This window comes from Stegostoma tigrinum, chromosome 47 (genome assembly GCF_030684315.1).
Source record: "Stegostoma tigrinum isolate sSteTig4 chromosome 47, sSteTig4.hap1, whole genome shotgun sequence".
NCBI classification, from domain to species: domain Eukaryota; kingdom Metazoa; phylum Chordata; class Chondrichthyes; order Orectolobiformes; family Stegostomatidae; genus Stegostoma; species Stegostoma tigrinum.
Window position 1 is genome coordinate 6,729,284 of NC_081400.1, and position 20,019 is coordinate 6,749,302.

The following is a 20,019-nucleotide window of genomic DNA, read 5'->3' on the forward strand; positions in this document are numbered from 1 at the left end:
ACAGCACTTGAACTCAATCCCTCTATTAATGAAAGCTAACATACCATAAGCCGCCTTAACAACTGTATCCACCTGGGTGGCAGCTTTCAGGGAACCGTGAACATGAACCCCAAGATCCCTGTGCTCTTCCACACTGCCAAGAATTTTTCCGTTAACCCTGTATTCTGCTTTCAAGTTTGTCCTTCCAAAATGAATCACCTCACACTTTTCAGGGTTAAACTCCATTTGCCACTTCTCAGCCCAGCTCTGTATCCTATCTATGTCCGCTTGTAACCTAGAACAGCCCTCACACTGTCCACAATGAGACGCACCTTCGTATTGTCATACTTCAATAGTTTTTGCTTACCCCCTCCCCATTAATCTGTATGTCACTGATAATTAGAAATCTATCAATTTCTCTCTAAAACACAGTCAAACACTGAGCCTCCACAGTCATCTGTGGTTGAAAATCCCAAAGGTTTGTAATCCTGTGAGTAAAACATAACATTCTCCTCACCTTCGCCCTAACTGGCATCCCCTTATTTTTTAATTTGCGGCTCCTATACTCCACAGTCAAGGGAAATAACTTACCCACGAGGTTGTTGACTTGCTTGCCAAGCTGGCTTGTTCTTGTTCAGACATTTCATCAGTATGCGAGGTGGCATCATCAGTGGGGCCTCCGATGAAGCGGTGTTATTCTACTCCGCTTGGAATTTATACTGTCTGGTCTGTTATGGTGAGTACTGTCATTTCTGGTTTTGATCTGTATGGGTGTGTGTACGGGGTCCAATTCGAAGTGTTTGTTGATTGCATTACGGGTGTTAATTGCATCAACTAGCAGCAAAATGGCATGACAAACTCTCCTTAATATTGATGCACTCAGACAATGAAGGCCATCAGTTCAACTAGGACAAGGTAACCATAGTAGCTCAAGCCAAACATAGACGCACAAGAGAATCCCTCGAGGCGCGGTTCTCCACCCGTAAGGCAATCAACAAACATAGTGTTGTCCACTATCCAAGTGGACTTGCCATGTTAAATTGCCCATCGTGTTCAGGGATGAGTAGATTAGGTGGGTTGTAGAGGGATGGGTCTGGGTGGGATGCTGTGACAGTCGGTGTGGACTTGTTGGGTCAAAGGGCCTGTTTCCACACTGTAGGGAGTCTAAGAGCCTAAGTCTAAGTTATCGGAGGCTCCACTGATGATGTCACCTAGCATGGTGACAAAGCATCTGAACAAGAACAAGCCAGCTTGGTGAGCAAGTCAACAACCTCACCCAAAACCCGAGCTACAGATCTTTGCCAAAACTTTGAATATCTTACCTGCATCTACCCTTCTAGTATTTTATAGGTTTTAATGAGATCGCCTCTCAATTCTTTGAAATGCCAGAGAATACAGGACAAGTTTGCCCAATCTCTCTGCTCAGAACAGTCCCGCCACCCCCAGGAACCATTCTGGTGAACCTTAGTTCACACTGTCAGTGTGGCAGTCATACCTTTCCTGAGATAAGGAGATCAAGCAGCTCTGATTCTGAAGAAGGGTCACTGGACTTGAAACATGAACTCTGTTTCTCTTTCCATGGATGCTACCGGACTTGCTGAGCTTCTCCAGTGATCTTGTGTTTGTCTCTGTTCGTACTCCTGTTGCAGCTGAGATCTGTGCCTAAATATCTATCCTCCTTCACAGTCCAGCCAGTGTTGGCTGCTCCTGCTTTCCAGCTTGTTCTTGTTGACCGCCTGCTTCTGGAGGGAAGCTCAGGACAGTAGCGTAGTACATGTTTGAGCTTTCAGCGGTTGGGGAGCAGAGAGAAGGGGAGAAATAGAGCTAATAGTGTTGTCTGCTACCCTCAAAGTCTCCTGTATTGTAACATTAGTGTGAACTGCACTGAGGGCAGTGACACATCTCATCCAGTGTGCCTAACATGGTGTTAGGAAGCAACACTGCACCATTGCAGAAAACACGTAAGAGCGAGCCCTTATATGTCCTAGAGTATACCTGTAGAGGTGATGGCATAGTGAGGGTCACCAAGATGGTAATCCAAAACCCCAAGATATCGTTCTGGGGTCGTCAGTTTGAATCCCACTGTGACCCAGTGGAATTGGAATTGAATAAAAAGCTGGAATTTTGTTTTACAAAATTTCACAAACAGCGACTAGATAGATTTTGTTAATTGTGGTGAAACCCCATTGGGCTCATTAACAGAGGAGGAAATCTGCCATCCTTACCCAATCTAGTCCTACTTGTGACTCCAGTCCCACAGGTCCACTCCTAATTGCCATCAGAAATGACCAAGCAAGACTCTGTTCAGGAGAAATTATTAATGGTCAACAAACACTGGCTTCACCCATATGCTGCTTTTTTGTTTAAAAAGTGCCCTAAGATATTTACTGCATTCAGGCTGATGGATGAGTGCAAGTTATAGCAATGAAGCGAACCTGAGAAGAAATGTTTTCACCCAGAGAGTGGTGAACCTGTGGAATTCTCTGCTGCAGAAAGCAATCAAGGCCAAGCCACTGAATGTTTTCAGGGAGGAATTAGATACAGTTGTCCAGGCTAAATGGATCAAAAAGTTAGAGTAGGAACAGGTTGATGATCAGCCATGATTGTATTGAACGGTGCAGCAGGCTCGAAGGCCTGAATGGCCTATTCCTGCTCCGAATATCTACATCTCTTAAAGCTGAATGTTTTCAGGAGGGAGTTAGTTACAGTCTTTTAAGGCTAAAGGGGTCAAAGGGCATGAAGAGAAAGTGGGAGCAAGAGACTGAGTTAGTGATTAGCTGTGATCACTGGGCAGTTCAAAGGGCTGAATGGCCTCCCAGTCCAGTTTTCAATGTTGTGTGGGAGCCCTGATCTTTGTTCTCTGCTCCTGCCAGGACCTCCTCCAGCTGCAATACGAAGGAGTGGCAGTGATGAAGATGTTCGACAAAGCCAAGGTTAACGTCAACCTCCTGATCTTTCTGCTCAACAAGAAGTTCTTCAAGAAGTGATGGAATACAGGCCCGTCTCTGTCAGTGTGGGAGCACTCCTGTATCGCAAAATTTAAGCTTTGCGTTTCTGCTGTGCAGACGCAATCAGCAATCGACACTAAATAGCAGCGCAGCATAGTACCTACAAAAGTGTTCCTGTACATTTATTTTTATATATATATTATATATATAATACACACTTCAGATCAAATTGAGACTCCATTACTGATGGGAATCTAGCTTCTCATTGGCACAACTCCTCCTGGAATTGGACTCCTTTGTGGAAGGTTCACTGTAGGATCTGGTGGCTCAGAGCCCCCCCCCCACCTGCAGGCGCTGAGAACAGAAGCAGAAACATCTCCGCTTTCACTTTTTCATCTCCCATTGCTTGCACTGGCCCTGGTGGAAGGGTATTTCCCCCCCACCCAGCATGTCCAGAGTGCTGGTGATGGTGGAATGCTTTGCACCACATTCTTTCGCTCTGTCTCTCTCTCTCTCTGTCGCTCTCTCTTTAAACCCCCACCCCCCTCCACCGACCTCTTACTTCTCCGCTCCTGTCTGCCTCTCTTTCTTTCTTTGACTTTCTCTTCTGCCGTCCCCACCAACACGGACATGTCCTCATCCTTCTCCTCAGGCCAGGCCATTTGACGTATATCGCTGCTTCTCCTGGGTTTTATCTAGCCCCTGGAGTTTGGGGGTGAATCTAAAACATGGAACAAGGCAGTCCCACAAAATGTGGTGGGTCCAGCCTAAGCAGCTGTTTTATTTGTACCTGTCTCTCCCATATTTCCTCCACAAAAAAAAGCTGTTCTTTGTGAGCAAATCTCATACAGAGCCTCCATTTGCAGCAGTTGGCAGCCTCTGGTCTGCAGCAGGGAATGGGACTTTAGTTATCAGCTCAAGCCTCTGTAGTGCTGGCCCTGTGACTGGACTGTGGGAATCCCACCTGAAACACTTCAACTTCCTTTCTCTGCAGCAGATAACCAGATCTCTAGCCCCGAGCGTGACTCTGCAGGGAAGCTGGCTAACTTTTAAATGAGGATTTTACTTGCTAAAAGTACACTGATTTTTTTTGTTCGCTCTTTCTTCATTCTCATTCTTAATCTCTCCCACTCTTCTGTCTTGCTTTTTCTTTTGCTTTCCTTTCTCTCTGTTCCCTCTCTCATCTTTCCCTCTGTCTATCACTCCTACCCCCTCTCTCAACCCCTCTTTCTGTCATCCATTTCTCTTTATCCTTCTCTCTTTGTCTTTCCTCTTGCTGTCTCTCTTCCCTTTCTCTATCCCCTTCTCTTTTATCTATCTCCCTTCTACTTCTTCCTTTTCTCTCTCTCTCTGTCTCCTTCTGTCTTGCATTTCTCTCCTTTTTAAACATTTTCTCTCAACTCTTTCCCCACAGCTCTCTCTCTGTTTAGCTAATCCCTCTCTAAAGGACTTTGTACCAAAACTCCTCTAAGTCAAAGGTTGAGCAAATTGAGTCTTCACCCTGCTGCTCGTTTGTTGGTGGGGAGGAGGAGGAGGAAGGTGATACAATGATGCAAGTTAGAAAAGGAGCCTGGTACTGCCGGCTTGGTGGTGCTGGTGGGGGTGCTGCGTGTAGTGGAAGAGGAATGCAGGAGAAAGAGGAACTCAGTACCATGGTGGGGGAGGGGGTTTGGGTGTGAGGGTTAGATAGCGAGAGAGAAGGGGGTCTAATGCCACCTTAAGAGGGGTACCTATCGCCAACCATGGAGGATGGGTTTGATAGTCAATGTTGCCAATGTCAGAGTGAAACTAAACCAAAGTCTAAACCAATATTGAATTTGATGTCCGAGAGCAGAAGTTAACTTGTAGGTAGTAAAGTGAAATTTAAAGTAGATTAAAACACTTTTTAAATGAATGGCTCAGTTCTTGAGCACTGAACTTACAATGGAGGGCCTTTCTTTAATGAGTTCCATTCTGCCGAATGCTCGCTGTCCACCTGAGTCTGAGTCTGAAGCAATATGGGGCTGTTCTCCAATGGACGCTGCCTGCCCTTAACTTGCCATTCTTGCTTTTGTTTGCTGTCAGTGCAGGGCTGCAGTCAGTTAGCCAGGGATTTCAATCATTACCCAACAGAAGGTATCTCCAGTGAACGGACAGTGCCTACTGCTGGGCACTGTCCACTGCCAGTACTGCCCCTTGCAGACAGTCAAACTGCTGTTCATCATGCAGGCAGCAACTCGGAGACAAGTGATTCTTTTTTAAGAAATTTTAAACGGTACAAAAATCAAAATGGTTGAGTGCGATTGAATTCTCTGTCGTCTCAATTCTCGCTGGAAGCCCATCCCTATTGTACATATTTACAATCTCCTTTCCCTATATATTTCCTTTGTTTTCATATCTGTCTTGTCTGTGCGCTGTGTTCCAATCTCTACAGACTGGCTGTGCAAGGCCACAGAGTGTACATGGATCACAAGCGTAGCTAGGTGCTCAGTGCCTTGCAAAGAGTGGAGGCTCCCAAAGCAGGGCTGGCAGTCTGGTCTTGAGTGCTGGGTTGTGTTGGGGCTGTGTACCTGCAGGTGGGTGTGGGACAAGGGGAGTGCTGAAAGAGTTCTCAGGTGGTCAGTGAATGTCTCAGCTGTGGTGCAACCCAGACCCCACTGGCAGATGGAAATCTAACTATCACTGCTGTGAAGGTTCACATTGAGACTCTTAACTGGCACGTAATGGAGACTGCCCGTACATTCACACCTGTTTCAAATCTTCAGTCTCTCACCCAGGAACCAAGAGGGACAGCAGGTGTGAGAAACAAAATTCTGTCTCCATGGTAGTCCTATTGAATTTAGGAAAGAATGCCGGGTTATCTAATGCAGTGCTGTATCTGTCATGGGAGTGTTTGATGGGGACAATGTGGAGGGATCTTTGCTGTGTTTCTGACCCTGTGCTGTTCCTATTCTGAAAGTGTTTGATGGGGTTAGTGTAGAGGGAGCTTCACCTTCAGTTTAAAATAATAGAGCGCTTTATTGTGAGCCTAACCCCGTGTGGACTGTGCCCTTGGCTTTGATGGGGACAGCACAGAGTGAGCTTTACTTTTAAGCTTAAAAGAGTAGAGTTGCCCTCGCTTTCAGTTTAAAAGAGTTGAAGAAGCCTTGCTTTCTGTTTAAAAGTTAAGTGAGCACCAAACTCGATGCCACACTTATCCTTGGACTGTTAAGTGTTGGTTTTGTATACTGAGGAGAGAAGAACGATTTTCTCTGGTCTGTGTGAAAATGGAGTATGGGGTTTGCAAGATATGTTGCTGCTTTCTAAAGGAGGGAATGTGAAATGTGGTCTGGCTGTCTGCTGTAATCTAGTGATACCCTGCCTCACCAGACCGGGGTACGTGGAAGCAAAGCTCGGGGATGAACTCTGTGTAGCAGGGGTGGAGATGACTAACTGCAGTGGGTACGGGTGAGAGACAACAGATTGTATAATATTCTGCAATCTCTGGTTTTGATTTGGGGATGATATAAGAAAATGTGTGTCTTTGGAAATTGTCGAGGCCTTCAGGTCGAAAGATCAGTTGCCATGGTAGTTCTAACACGTTGCACTGCAGTCCCAATGGCCAAAGGCCTCCCTCTCCCTTCAGTTGTTGTTTTTCATCTGATTAATCCATGTGAGAGAGGAGGAGTAGGACTTTAAAAAAAATATTGCCTAACACTCCTCAGAAATATAATTTTAAAAAAACCAGAAATGACACTTGTGTAGCACCTTGGTTAGACCATACGCAGTGCTGGCTGGTGCGGTTTCCACCGTTCTACAGAATGGTTATTGAGAGGCTGCAAAAGTGCTGAAAATGATGAGGAAAGACAGGCCACAGCTCTTTTGTCTCAAAGAGAAGGTGTGACCAATTTGAGGTGTTTAGACTTAAGGAAGGGGTTTGATAGGGTAGATGCAGAGATGATGTTCTTCCTTTTCAGAAGGGGGTGTCCCAAAACGAGGGGATGTCTGTATGAAACAGACACTGGTAAATACAATCAGGAGAAACTTCTTCGCCCCCAGGAGAGCAGGCAGAACATGGAACCTGCTCCCATCGGGGCGATCTTAGAGGTAGCACTGGGTGTTTGTACAGGTACTGACGGGATCGGCAGCAAACCCAGTGGAATTGGGGGCGGTGCTGGGGTAGTGGTCACAATACTGTACTAGTAATCTGAGAGGCCCAGGCTAATGCACCGGGGATGTGGTTACATCTTCCACCACCGCAATCTAATCACAATGAAACTCGTCTCTCTGGTGGTGATCAGGAAGCTACCATTGACTGTCATTTGGTTCCCGAACATACTCTAGGAAAGGAGATCTGTCGTCTTGACCTGGCCTGGGCCCACCAGTGAGTCCAGTCCCTCAGAGACTCTTAGCCACCCTCTGAAATGGCCTGAGTGAGACACCCAGTTCAATGGGCATTGGGGGTGGGTGGGTGGGTGGGGGGGGAGAAGGGGGGAGGTGTAACAAATTCTGGTCTTGCCAGTGATGCCTACAGCCCAAGAAAATAATAATCCACATCTTGAGATCCAATAGCACTCTGCAGCCTCAGATACCATGTTTACAACAATGCATCATACTGAAATTAAATCAAATCTTGTATTTGTTTTCCCTCATTTTCCCTCTTGCTCTTTCAAAATAAAGTATTTAGATTGCTTATTGAATTGTCTCTCGTCTCTGACACCAACAATGATCTCTCGGAGGTTGTTGTCACCTGGCTGTTTACAGTAGCTTACTGAGGGCTGATACTTGGGAGGTAAAGAGCTGGTTTAACAACACTGCTGCATCTTCTGTGAGAAACCACTGTGTGGCTTCAGGGAAACTTTGAGTGTGATTTGTTCTATTTGTATTTAGTTCTCGTCTCCTCAGAAAGCCCTTGGTGGATTTACCTTGGTCCAGCTTCTACAATTCCATTCTTTTAAAACAAAAGGTCTGCATACAAAGGTATTATTTCCACTTTTTCATTCGGGGCCATAGTTACAAAAGAACCAGCTCAGGACAAACCTATTTAGTCAAGAGTTTGGCAAGAATGTGAACTCCTCTGATATTTAAAACAATCTGCGGAGTAAGAGGTTTTTGCTATTTGTTCATGGCTTGTGAGAGGTGCTGGCTGGACCAACATTTGTTGCCTATCCCTAGTTGCCCATCCCTAATTGCCCCTTGAGAAGGTGGGGGTGAGGTGCTGCTTTGAACCATTGCAGACCAGGATTTTGACCTATCGGCACTGAAGGAATGGCCAGTTATATTCCCAAGTCAGCATGGTGTATGTAGGGCACGGAGGGGAGCTTAGAGGGAGTGGTGTTCCTATGATCTTCTGCCCTGGTCCTTCTAGACAATCGTGATTGTGGATGCTGCTCACTGATCCTAGTTATTAACCCACTTGGGAAAGTGTAATGATCCTCAAGTCCCACTCCTAAGATTGTTACCAAAATTTAATGAAAGCAGCAAATTTTCCAATGTAATGGAATCAGATCAACAAAATACTGAGGATCCTGTACTTAATGAGAGCAAGTATTTATTACAAATAAATCCCAGCCACAGGTAAATTAGACTGTGAACTACTAATTAAACATCTTAACCGTGCCCCTCCTTTTAAAACCCTCCCATACATATAGATAGTCAAAAGACATTGGTGTTATAGGTAGAGGAAAAAGTACTGGGGAGGCACAGTTCAATAGCACCAGTCCTCAATAAAGTGTTCCTCTTGCCCCCACCGCCCCCCCCCCCAAGACCTTCCATTCTCTGATCTTCCATCCAGTTCCCAGTTCTCTGCTGAAGCCACAAGACTTGCATAGCAATTTGATAAGTTTCAATCCCTGGTAATGGGTGAGGAATAACTGACTGAATTCAGGCTTGAGTTACTCTGCCACAGAGAGATAGAGGTTGATTGCGCTCATTCCAATCTGGGGACCCTCTGCTGCTGTGTTGTGTTAAACATAATAGTTCTTTAGCTGCCAAGAAGTAAGCACAGAGTTTTCTCATGGACGTAACTTCCAGCATCCATAACTGGTCACAATTGCACAAACCAATTATAAATCAGTTCTGCGGAAGGGTCACCGGACCCAAAAAGTTAACTCTGTTTATTTCCTTCACGGATGCTGCCAGACCTGCTGGGTTTTTCCAGCAATTTTGTTTTTGTCCCTGATTTACAGTATCTGCAGTTCTCTCAGTTTTTATTCCAGTTAGAAATCTGTTGCCAGCTGAATCTTGCTCTGCACCCACAGCCTTATTCCCCTCCTTGCTGTATAACCAAAACAGCAGTGTAAACAGCTCACAATGAGTTCCTGCTTACATGTTTTCAAGAGTGCAGCAAATCCTTTCCCATTACTTGGTTCTAAAAATAACCCTTTACCTGTATTAATGCACAATCAAAGATAGAGACAAATAAAAAGAAGCTGTCTTCACTGTTTGGGCCCAAGATACTGGAGGTTTCCACAAAATCCTGATGAAATGCTGGAAATGTATGGGAGGTCAACTGGGTCCCACTGCACAGTCGGACAGCTGGTACCGAGACAGTGGGCAATGTCGGCGGGCTAAATTGTCCCCAGTGTCTCAGATCCTACATTTATATCTCAGCAATTAGTTGCTGTTTTTGTGGAAGCTTCCTGTGCAGAAATTGGCTGCAGAACTTTCTTCATCGTAGGACTTCAATGAAGTTACTTCACTAGTTGCATGAAACTTTGGAACACTGACACTATAGAAATTCCATGTTTTGTCCTGTTTGGTGTTTGCAGCATTTCATCTACTTTTATATGTAACATATTAAATTACTTTAGAAATGTTAAAATGGAGATGGATAGATTTTTTTTGGTGAGGGTGAAAATAGCTGTTAAGCAGGATGTAGGATTCAGAGACTGAGAAAGGTAGATCGACAGATGTCAGCTGTGATCGTATTGAATGACCGGACGGGCTCATTGGAAGGGCTGAATGGCCTTCAGTCAGGAGCGTCCATGGATTTTGCTGAGACAGAGTCAGTCTCAGGCCAACTTTCTGTTCCCACTTCACCAGCTGTTAAATGACACCGTGAACAAAACACACAAATTAAATCTGAAGCTGGGTATGCCTGCCTGCCTGCTTGAGCCCTGGGGCTCTGCAGCACACAGCCTGCCACTTGGTAAGTGTTTTTAATTTTCTGTTTACTAAACACAGCATGGCAGGATGTAACTGCAGTCTCTTACCCGCAAACTACACCCCCCCCCCCCCCCCCCCCCCCCCGCCCCTGCCCCGACACCAACCACCATTACCTCCTCCGCAGACCACCTACACAGTCAGACCCAAATGAGCTAACGTTCTGGGCTAGGTGTCATAGAATCCCTGACAGTATAGGTAGAGGCTATTTGGCCCATCAAGTCTGCACTGACTCTCTGTCGAGTATCCTACACAGACCCACATTTACCATGATTAATCCACCTGGCCTGCACATCCCTGGCCACTACGGACAATTTAGTATGGCCAATCCACCTAACCTGCTGTATTTAATGCCCTGCTGTCTGTGTGGGAGTGGGGATAGTTTCAAGATAGCTTTAATTGCACTTTACTTTCATTTTAAAAGAGAAGTGGGAGCTTTAACTTGTATCTAACCCTGCGTTGTACCTGTCCTTGGGATGTTTGATGGGAACAGTGTAGAGGGAGCTTTACTCTGTATCTAACTCATGCTGTCCCTATCCTGGGAACATTTGATGGAGAGAGTGTAGAGTGAACTTTGCCCTTTATCTAACTCCATGTTGTATGTTCCGTTATGGCTGACAGTGCCCACTCCCTCGGCGCCAACCCTCTGGCGGTGTCCGCTCCTTCAGCGCTGACCCTCTGGTGCCCGCTCCCTCAGCACTGACCCTCCCTCAGCACTAGCTCTGTGAGTATCAGTCTGGCTAAAGTGGTAAAATATCTGCCGTTGACACTTGATCCTGTGTGATTCTGTTTGTGCAGCAGTCTCGTCCCTCAATGAGCTCCTTGGTCTTTGCCCTACTTTGTTTCCCTGGCTTCCAGAAGCTTATGGAACCCATAAACTGGATTGCATTTCTGAACAATTGATGCAGCTCATTACAACTCTGCCTTGGAGTGTACTGAATGTTGTGAATTTAGTTTCTATTAGAATGACAGTGAAAGGGAGCTGTGAGGAGATCAATGTGCCAGACATAAGTGATTATAGATAACTATTGAAAATAAATAAGAGCACGAGAGAGTTCACAATGACTCCCATGAACATTACACATTCCTCTGTCAACTACTAACTACAGGACTGCAAATTACAATGTATTTATAATCATCCGCTTTTTCCCCACAGCCCTGTGTCAATCCCCAAACTAATCCCCCTGCTTTACACTCTCCCCATAGCCTTGATCAATCCCCAAACTAATCTCAATCCCCCCTGCTCTCCCTACACAGCACTGTATCCATCCCCAAACTAATCCCACTTCACCGTGCTCTTACTATAGCCCTGTATCAATCCTCAAACTAATCCCACTGCCTCACCTCTCCCCATAGCCCTGTATCAATCCCATACCAATCCCACTGCACTTTGCTCTTCCCATAGCCCTGTATCAATCCTCAAACTAATCCCACTGCCTCACCTCTCCCCATAGCCCTGTATCAATCCCATACCAATCCCACTGCACTGTGATCTTCCCATAGCCCTGTGTCAAACTAATCCCACTGCCTCACTCTCTCTCCCCTTAGCCCTGTATCAATAATTACAATGCCCCAGCTCTGTCCCTGTAGCCCTACATCAATCCCCAAACTAATCCCACTGCCCCACTATCTCCCCATAGCCCTGTATCAATCCCCAAAGTAATCTCAGTTCCCCATCTCTTCCCACAGCCCTGTATCAATTTCCAAACTAATCCCACTGCCCTTCTCTCTCCTCAGCTATGTCAATCCCCAAACAAATCCAATTACCCCGTGCTCTCCCCATAGTCCTGTGTCAATCCCCAAACTTACCTCAATGCCCCTGATACTTTCCCATAGCCCTGTACTAATCCCACTGCCTCAGTCTCTCCGTATAGCCCTGTATCTATCCCCAAACTAATCCCACTGTCCTGCTCTCTCCCTCAGCCCCATGTCAATCCTCAAATAAATTCCTCCACCCCTCTCTTTCTCTCTAGCCCATGTCAATAAGTTGTCATGTCCCATAGTGAGGGATTCTAGCATATAGGAAGGAAACAAGAGAATGAAGATGCAAACCTATTTTTGATGTCTCCGTTTAATCATGTCACCCAAAACCTTTCCATTTTGATACTACTTGATCTTTTTATACATCGATACTGCAGTGATAGCAGCCAAAAGTAATGCATTTGGATAGAATTCTGAAGTATTTGAATACAAAAATAAAACTGGTGTTGCATTTTTTAAAATGTCTCAACCTTTAAAGAAGGGCTCAGGCTGTGATGCGGGATTTTTAACTTTTATTTTGGGCTTTTGATTCTAAACTAGAGCTGAATGACTGTGGTTTCCCATTCTGTGAAGGGGACTTGGTTTTTATTTTTTACTTTCAGGTCAATTGCTAATAAACAATGCAACTTAAACTAAACAAGTTTAGTTTAGAAACATGGTCGCATGAATGAGTTGGACCCAAAGGTATGTTACCATGGTGTATGAATCGATGAGAGCTAAGACGAGATAAGCTACCTGGTGCAATCATTGATGTGTTTAACAAGTTCTGCCTTTAGAATCCAGACAGAGGCTGATGGAGAGGCCAGAAGCCAGAAGCTGTTTTGTTTCCAAAGAAAAAGGTCCTCACAAGTGGATCGGCTGGTTGGCAGCCTCAAATCCATCAACAGAGATAGAAATAAAACCTGGAGCATTTTTTCTCTGAGTTCACTGAGGCAATCTAGTGACTTGGTCTAGGTCTGTGTGCATCGGAGGGTTTTCCCGTGTTGGTTTGTCTCTATGAAGATCTCACTGTCTTGACTTCACCTCTTGCCTGAGGCATGGTGAACTTCAGCTTAAAACGCCGTCCAGTCATCTTTTTCTAAAGAGAGAACAGTTTATGTTCCTCTGCAACTGTAGTGAATTTACTTATATATCTCTGCAAGAGGCACATCTCCTGAATGTGTTGAACTTTGCTGCAAGGAAATGCTTGCAACCTCATCAGCTGAGTAGGAAACTAAGGATGAAGGTATGTAAGATCGTTCCGGGTTTGAGTATCTATGAAGGATGTTGCTGGGAAAAGGAATGAACCTTCCTTTTTCCTGGCAATGTCATAAATTTCAAAATTGTCTTAACATAAGAAGTCAGGAAATCCAACTGGAAAGGAACATCGGTTATTGTTAACAGCAAAATAAAATCACTATTTGTGGCAAACATAGGCTAATCCCAGCCCGAAACAGAGTTCTGCAGACCCATCCCTGCGTCAACTTAATCATTTTTCTTTTCTGAGTAGTTCTGAGTGCAGCAAAACTTTCACCTACAACTTAATGTTTTCTTTTTCCACACCACCAAATCACCGTGTCATTTTTCCCGTTTTTCACTGTTAACTGCCCCAGTAAAACACCTAGGCAGCCAAGTGGACATTTACATTTATAGCCCATTATGGGGTGTGTAGGGAGAGAAGGAAAGGGCTCAGGTGATGCGTTCCCATTACAATTGCCTGTGAACATGGGAACACATACACCATGAGCTCCATAAAAAAAATTAACTAGTGATTCCCCATGGGCCTTGTAGGGGTTATCACAAAGAACATTAGATCCTTTGGGAGCACCTTCCAAACCCACGACCACTTCATCTTGAAAGACAAGGGTGGCAGATACATGGGCACACCACCAAATGTGACTTCACCTCCAAGCCACTCACCATAGTGAGTCTTGGAAATGTATTACTGTTCATTCACTACCATTGGGTCAAAATCTTAGAATTCCCTCCCTAATACAATTGTGGGTAGCACATGGACTGCAGCGGTTTAAGAAGTCATCATACCACCACCTTGAGGGGCAACTAGGGGTAGGTAATAAAATGCTGGCCAGCCAGCGATGCCCACATCCCATGAATGATTTAAAAACAAAAGTAGTTTCTCTTATTTTCTTCAGGGTAATCAACTTGTGTTCTTGTTTTAAGTGCACATTGGTGGCATCTTGTGAAAGTGTTTGATGACTAATCACCATGACAATCAATGTAACTTATGGTCCAACAAGACAGGTTTTGCCCTGGGGTCTAACTTGTCCTGTGTTGCCCTGAGCTGAGGCCATTGGAAAAGGGGGATAGAATTCCACTGAATTGAAGAGGGACTAGTGAATTGTTAAAGAAATAGTAGGTGGAGACACTGGGCAAAAAAAAAAGCAAAGTTATTGCAATGATTACACACAGGCTGGAATTTCAAAATGCCTTTTGACAGCTCCGAGAACTTTTCCAGAAGTAGGAAATAGAACAGAGTTATTTAAGTCTTCACAAGAGAATCTGAGCAGGTAGGTGTTGGTGCAACACAGTGTGGAGCTGGATGAACACAGCAGGCCGGGCAGCATCAGGGGAGCAGGAAAGTTGACATTTCAGGTCGGGACCCTTCTTCAGAAATCAGGAAAGGGGGAAGGAAGCTCAAAAATAAATAGAGAGAGGAGGGGTGGGGCTGGCGAATGTAGGTGGGATGCTGATAGGTGAGTGCACGTAGGGAGTGGTAGGTATTGGTCAATGGGATGGATAGGTTGGAGAGAAGATCTACAGGTTGTGTCAGGTCGAAGGAGGTGGGGTTGAGAGGGAAGATTGGACATGGGATGAGGCTAGGGGGCGAGGGAGATTGTAAACCTTGTTTAAGTCATTCGGCTGTAGGCTCCTGAGGCAGAATATGAGGTATTCCTCCTCCATTTTGCGTGTGGTATCATTGTGACACTGGAGGAGGCCCAGGAAGGACATGTCACCCAGGGAGTGGGAGGAGGAGTTAAAATTGCTCACGACTGGCAGGCGTTGTCATTTGCCACGTACAGAACACTGATGCTCTATGAAAAGCCTGGTGGGAGCAGCGGATACAGTAGACTAGGTTTTTGGGGTGGGGGGGGTACAGGTGAACCCCCACCTGATATGAAAATTTTGCTTTGGGCCTTGAATGGAGGCGAGGGGGCAGGTGTAGGGGCAGGCTTAGCACTTCCTGCAGTTGGAGAGAAAGGTGCTGGTGCCGGTGGTGGGGTTAGTGGGGCTTGTGGAGGGGATGACGGAGTTGTGGAGTGAGTGGTCCCTATGAAAGATAGATGGGGCGGAGAGGAAAGTATTGCTTTAGTGTTGGGGTCAGATCGTAGGTGGTGGAGAATGATACACTGGATGCAGTTGTTGGTTGGGTGAGTTGTGAGGACGAGGGGGGGATTCTGTTTTCTTTTTTGATGGGGGGGAGGAGGCATGAGGACAGAAGTGCAGGAAATGCAAGAGATGCAGTTGAGGGCTTTTTGATCACTGGAAGGTGGGAGGGGAGGTTGCAGTCTTTGAAATAGGAGAACGTCTGGGAGCAGATGCGGCGGAGAAATTGGGAATAGGGGATCGCATTCTTGTAGCAGGACGAGTGAGAAGAATGAAGTCCAGGTAGCTGTGGGAGTCGGTGGGTTTGAAATAAATATCAACTTTGAGGCAGTTACCAGAGATGGAGACGGAGAGGTCCAGGAAGGGGAGGGGGATATATGGTCCAGGTGAATTTGGGGTTGGGGTGAAAGGTGATAGTAAAGGTGCTGAACTATTCAAGATCCTCATGAGACCACGAGGCAGCGCCAATACAGTCATTAATGTAGCGAAGAAAGGTGGGGGATAGTGTCAGTGTGTAAGCAGAAAAGGGACTGTAAGTGTATCCTATGGAGAGGCAGGCATAGTTTGGGCCCATGGCCTCCCCCTTAGTCTGTCGGAAGTGGGAGGAGGTAAAAGAGAAGTTGTTCAGGGTACGGACATGTTCTGTTAAGCGGATGAGGGTGTTGGTGGAAGGGGATCTGGTTGGGCCTGTGAGAGAGAAAGAAGAACCTGGCTTTTAGGCCAGAGATAGATTCTCCAGCATCGGCAGTTCCTACTAAGATAACACGGTGCGAGGCTGGATGAACACAGCAGGCCAAGCAGCATCAGAGGAGCAGGAAAGTTTGACGTTTTGGGTCGAGACCCTGCTTCAGAAATGGGGGAGGGGAAGGGGATTCTGAAATAAATAGGGCAAGATGGGGAGGTGGATAGAAAATGGATAAAGGAGAAGATAGGGTGAGAGGTGACAGACAGGTGGGGTTAGAGCCAGTGAAGGTGAATGTAGGTGCGGAGTTAGGGAGGGGACAGGTCGGCCCAGGGAGGACAGACAGATCAAGAAGGTGAGATGAGGATAGTGGGTAGGAGATGGGGGTGGGGCTTGAGGTGGGAGGAATGGTTAGGGAGGTGGGGAACAAGCTGGGCTGGTTTTGGGATGTGGTCAGGGGAGGGCAGATTTTGAAGCTTGTGAAGTCCTCATTGATACCCTTGGGCTGCAGGATTCCCAAGCAAAATACGAGATGCTGTTTCTGCATCTTTTGGGTGGCGTCATTGAGGCAATGCAGGAGGCCCAGGATGGACATATCGTCCGAGGAGTGGGGGTGGGGGAGTTGAAATGATTCACGACTGGGAGGTGCAGTTGGTTGTTGCAAACTGATGGCTTTTCGGCCATCCTCCAAGACATTCAATTCCTGGCCCAACACCTCATCTTCAATATGAACATCCAATCCCTGTACGTTTATATCCCCTCCCCCATTCCTGAAGCATGGTCCAGACCCGAAAGGTCAACTTTCCTGCTCCTCTGATGCTGCCTGGCCTGCTGTGTCCCTCCAGCTCTAACTGTGTTATCTTTGACTCCAGCATTTGCATTACTTGCTATCTCTGAGACATTGGTGCAAGATCTGATGATGATGAGATAATAACCAGTGGTTTAGTATTAACGAGAGGAAAAAGCTGAATTTGCTATGTTTCCATTAGAATTAGTTATTTGCAGCCAGAAGTTTAAAAAACACTTTCTCTCTCATTTTCTTCTAGTTAAAGAGAAATGAAAAGGCTTGAATTGCAAGAAAACGAGAACTTAAAAACTGCTAGAAGGAGCCAAGTTGAAATATTTCTGAAGAAGGGTCCTGACCCAAAATGTCAGCTTTCCTGCTGCTCTGATGCTGCTTGGCCTGCTGTGCTCCTCCAGCTCTAAACCGTGTTGTCCCTCAATTGAAACGTTATGATTTGCACAATTCAGCACGAGGACACAATAACACAAACTTGAGAAGCAGGAACATCACTTTCCATAACATGGGAAGATGGCATTGATTGGTTAGGCCATTGTTAGCAGGGAGACCATAAGAGGGAGTTGGCCATTCAGTCTGTTACACCATTCAATGAGATCATGACTGATCTGATCATCCTCAACTTCACTTTTCTGCCTTTTCCCTATAACCCCTCAATTTCCTTCCTGATTAAAAAATCTCGCTCAGCCTTTAATATACTTCTCGTGAGCCAGCCTCGACAGCCCTCTGTGGTAAAGAATTCCATAGATTCACTCCCCTTGCAAAGAAGAAATTGCTCCTCATCTCTGTCTTCAATGGGTGACCCCTTATTCTGGGATGATGCCCCTCTGGTCCTAAAACACTGCCACAGAGGTAAACAACTTCTCCACATCTTCCCCTGTCAATTCTTTTGAGAATCTTGTATGTGTCAATAAGGTTGCCTCATTCTTCTAAACTCCAATGAGTACAGGCCCAACCTCTCCTCTTAAGACAGTCCCTCCATAACCAGGATTGTCTGTGTGAACCTTCTTTGGACTTCCTCCAATGTCCAGTCTGTTTTCACTTCGATAAGGGGCTCAGAAGTGTTCACAGTATTCCATCTGTGGTCTGATTACTGCCTTGTACAGTTTCTAACAAAACCTCCCTTATCATTATCGTACATTCCTATTGTAATGAAGGCCCCATTACCTGACGCTGGTTATTGTCAGTCAGCAGCAATACAAGAGACCTTGAAAATAACTCTGCACTCATGGTAAGTTGCTAAGAAGGCAGAACAAATGCTTCAAGAAAATACACAGAGCTTCCTCAATTAAGAAAAAAAATGCGATTTGCCAAAGATGCATGGGATCTTCTCGCCTGACAACACCCAAAACAAAGGACACATCCACAAAGAGGTCTGCCACCTCCAGTGATCCCAGCAAACCCAAGTGGGGAGGCTGAGATGACAAAGTGTGGATGAACACAGCAGGCCAAGCAGCATCTGAGGAGCACAAAAGCTCACGTTTTGGGCCTAGACCCTTCATCGGGGGAGGGGGTTCTGAAATAAATAGTGGGGGGTGCGGATCGAAGATGGATAGAAGAGAAGATAGGCGGAGAGGAGACAGACAAGTTAAAGGGCCAGGGATGGAGCCAGTAAAGGTGAGTGTAGGTGGGGAGGTAGGGACAGGATAGGCCTGTCCAAGGAGGACGGACAGGTCAAGGGGGCGGGATGAGGTTAGTAGGTAGGAAATGGAGGTGCGGCTTGAGGTGGGAGGAGGGGATACGAGAGAGGAAGAACAGGTTAGGGAGGCGGGTATGAACTGGGCTGGTTTTTGGATGCAGTGGGGGAAGGGGAGGTTTTGAAGTTTGTGAAATCCACATTGATACCAATGGGCTGCAGGGTTCCCAAGCAGACTATGAGTTGCTGTTCCGCAAACTTCGGGCGGCATCGTTGTGGCACTGCAGGAGGCCCGGGATGGACATGTTGTCTGAGGAATGGGCAGGGGAGTTGAAATGGTTTGTGAATGGGCGATGCAGTTGTTTGTTGCGAACCGAGCGTAGGTGTTCTGCAAAGTGGTCCCCAAGCCTCCACTTGGTTTCCCCGATGCAGAGGAAGCCACACCGGGTACAGCGGATGCAGTATACCACATTCGCAAATGTGCAAGTGAACATCTGCTTGATGTGGAAAGTCATCTTGGGGCCTAGGATGGGGGTGAGGGAGGAGGTGTGGGGGCAAGTGTAGCACTTCCTGCAGTTGCAGGGGAAAGTACCAGGTGTGGTGGGGTTGGAGGGGAGTGTGGAGCGGTCAAGGGAGTCATGGAGAGAGTGGTCTCTCCAGAAAGTAAACAAGGGTGGGGAGGGAAAAATGCCTTTGGTGGTGGGGTCAGATTGCAGATGGCCGAAGTGTTGGAAGATGATGTGTTGGATCCGGAGCTTGGTGGGGTGGTATGTGAGGATGAGGAGGATTCTCTTTTGGCTGTTATTGTGGGTACGGGGTATGAGGGATGAGTTGCAGGAGACATGGTCGAGGGCGTTCTCGACCACTGCGGGGGGGAAGTTGTGGTCACCTGCATATCTGCTAATGTGGTATACTGCATCCGCTGTACCCGTTGTGGCCTCCTCTACATTTGGGAAACCAAGTGGGGGCTTGAGGACCGATTTGCAGAACGCCTACGCTCGGTTCACACTAAACAACTGCATCTCCCAGTCGCGAACCACTTCAACTCCCCCTCGCATTCCTTAGACGACATGTCCATCCTGGGCCTCCTGCAGTGCCACAATTACGCCACTCGAAGGTTGCAGGAACAGCAACTCATATTCTGCTTGGGAACCCTGCAGCCCAATGGTATCAGTGTGGATTTCACAAGCTTCAAAATCTCCTCTCCCCCACTGCATCCCAAAACCAGCCCAGCTCATCCCCTCCTCCCACCTCAATCCGCACCTCCGTTTCCAACATACTAAGCTCATCCCGCCCCCTTGACCCGTCCATCCTCCCTACCTACCTCCCCATCTATACTCACCTCTACAGGCTCCATCCTCGCCTCTTTACCTTGTCTGTCTCCTCTCCACCTATCTTCTCCTCTCTCCATCTTCGATCTGCCACCCCCCCCCCCTCTTTATTTCAGAACCTTCTCCCCCTCCCCCTTTTCTGATGAAGGGTGTAGGCCCAAAGCATTAGCCTTCCTGCTCCTCTGATGCTGCTTGGCCTGCTGTGTTTATCCAGCTCCACACCTTGTTATCTCGGATTCTCCTACATCTGCAGTTCCTACGACCTCCAAGTGGGTACGCAGTGGCCTAGTGCGATTATTGCTGGACCAGGGAATCAGATAATGTTCTGGGCACCCAGGTTCAAATCCCACCATGATCAAAAAAACAAAATCTGGAGTTAAGAGCCTGAAAATGACCATGAAACTGTTGTCGGTTGTCAGAAAAATTCACCTGGTTCA

The 20,019-nt window shown here is 46.6% G+C and overlaps 1 protein-coding gene across 2 annotated transcripts in view; it reads left to right on the forward strand.

Moving 5' to 3' along the window:
- iqgap3 (IQ motif containing GTPase activating protein 3) overlaps positions 1-7,342 on the forward strand; it is a 151,949-nt gene extending 144,607 nt beyond the window's left edge. For both annotated transcript variants that reach the window (XM_048525688.2, XM_048525689.2), the window contains exon 38: positions 2,853-7,342. In XM_048525688.2, coding sequence (XP_048381645.1) covers positions 2,853-2,966 — 114 coding nt within the window. In that variant the 3' untranslated portion in view covers positions 2,967-7,342. The remainder of the gene's footprint in view (positions 1-2,852) is intronic.
- The last annotated feature ends 12,677 nt before the right edge of the window (positions 7,343-20,019 follow it).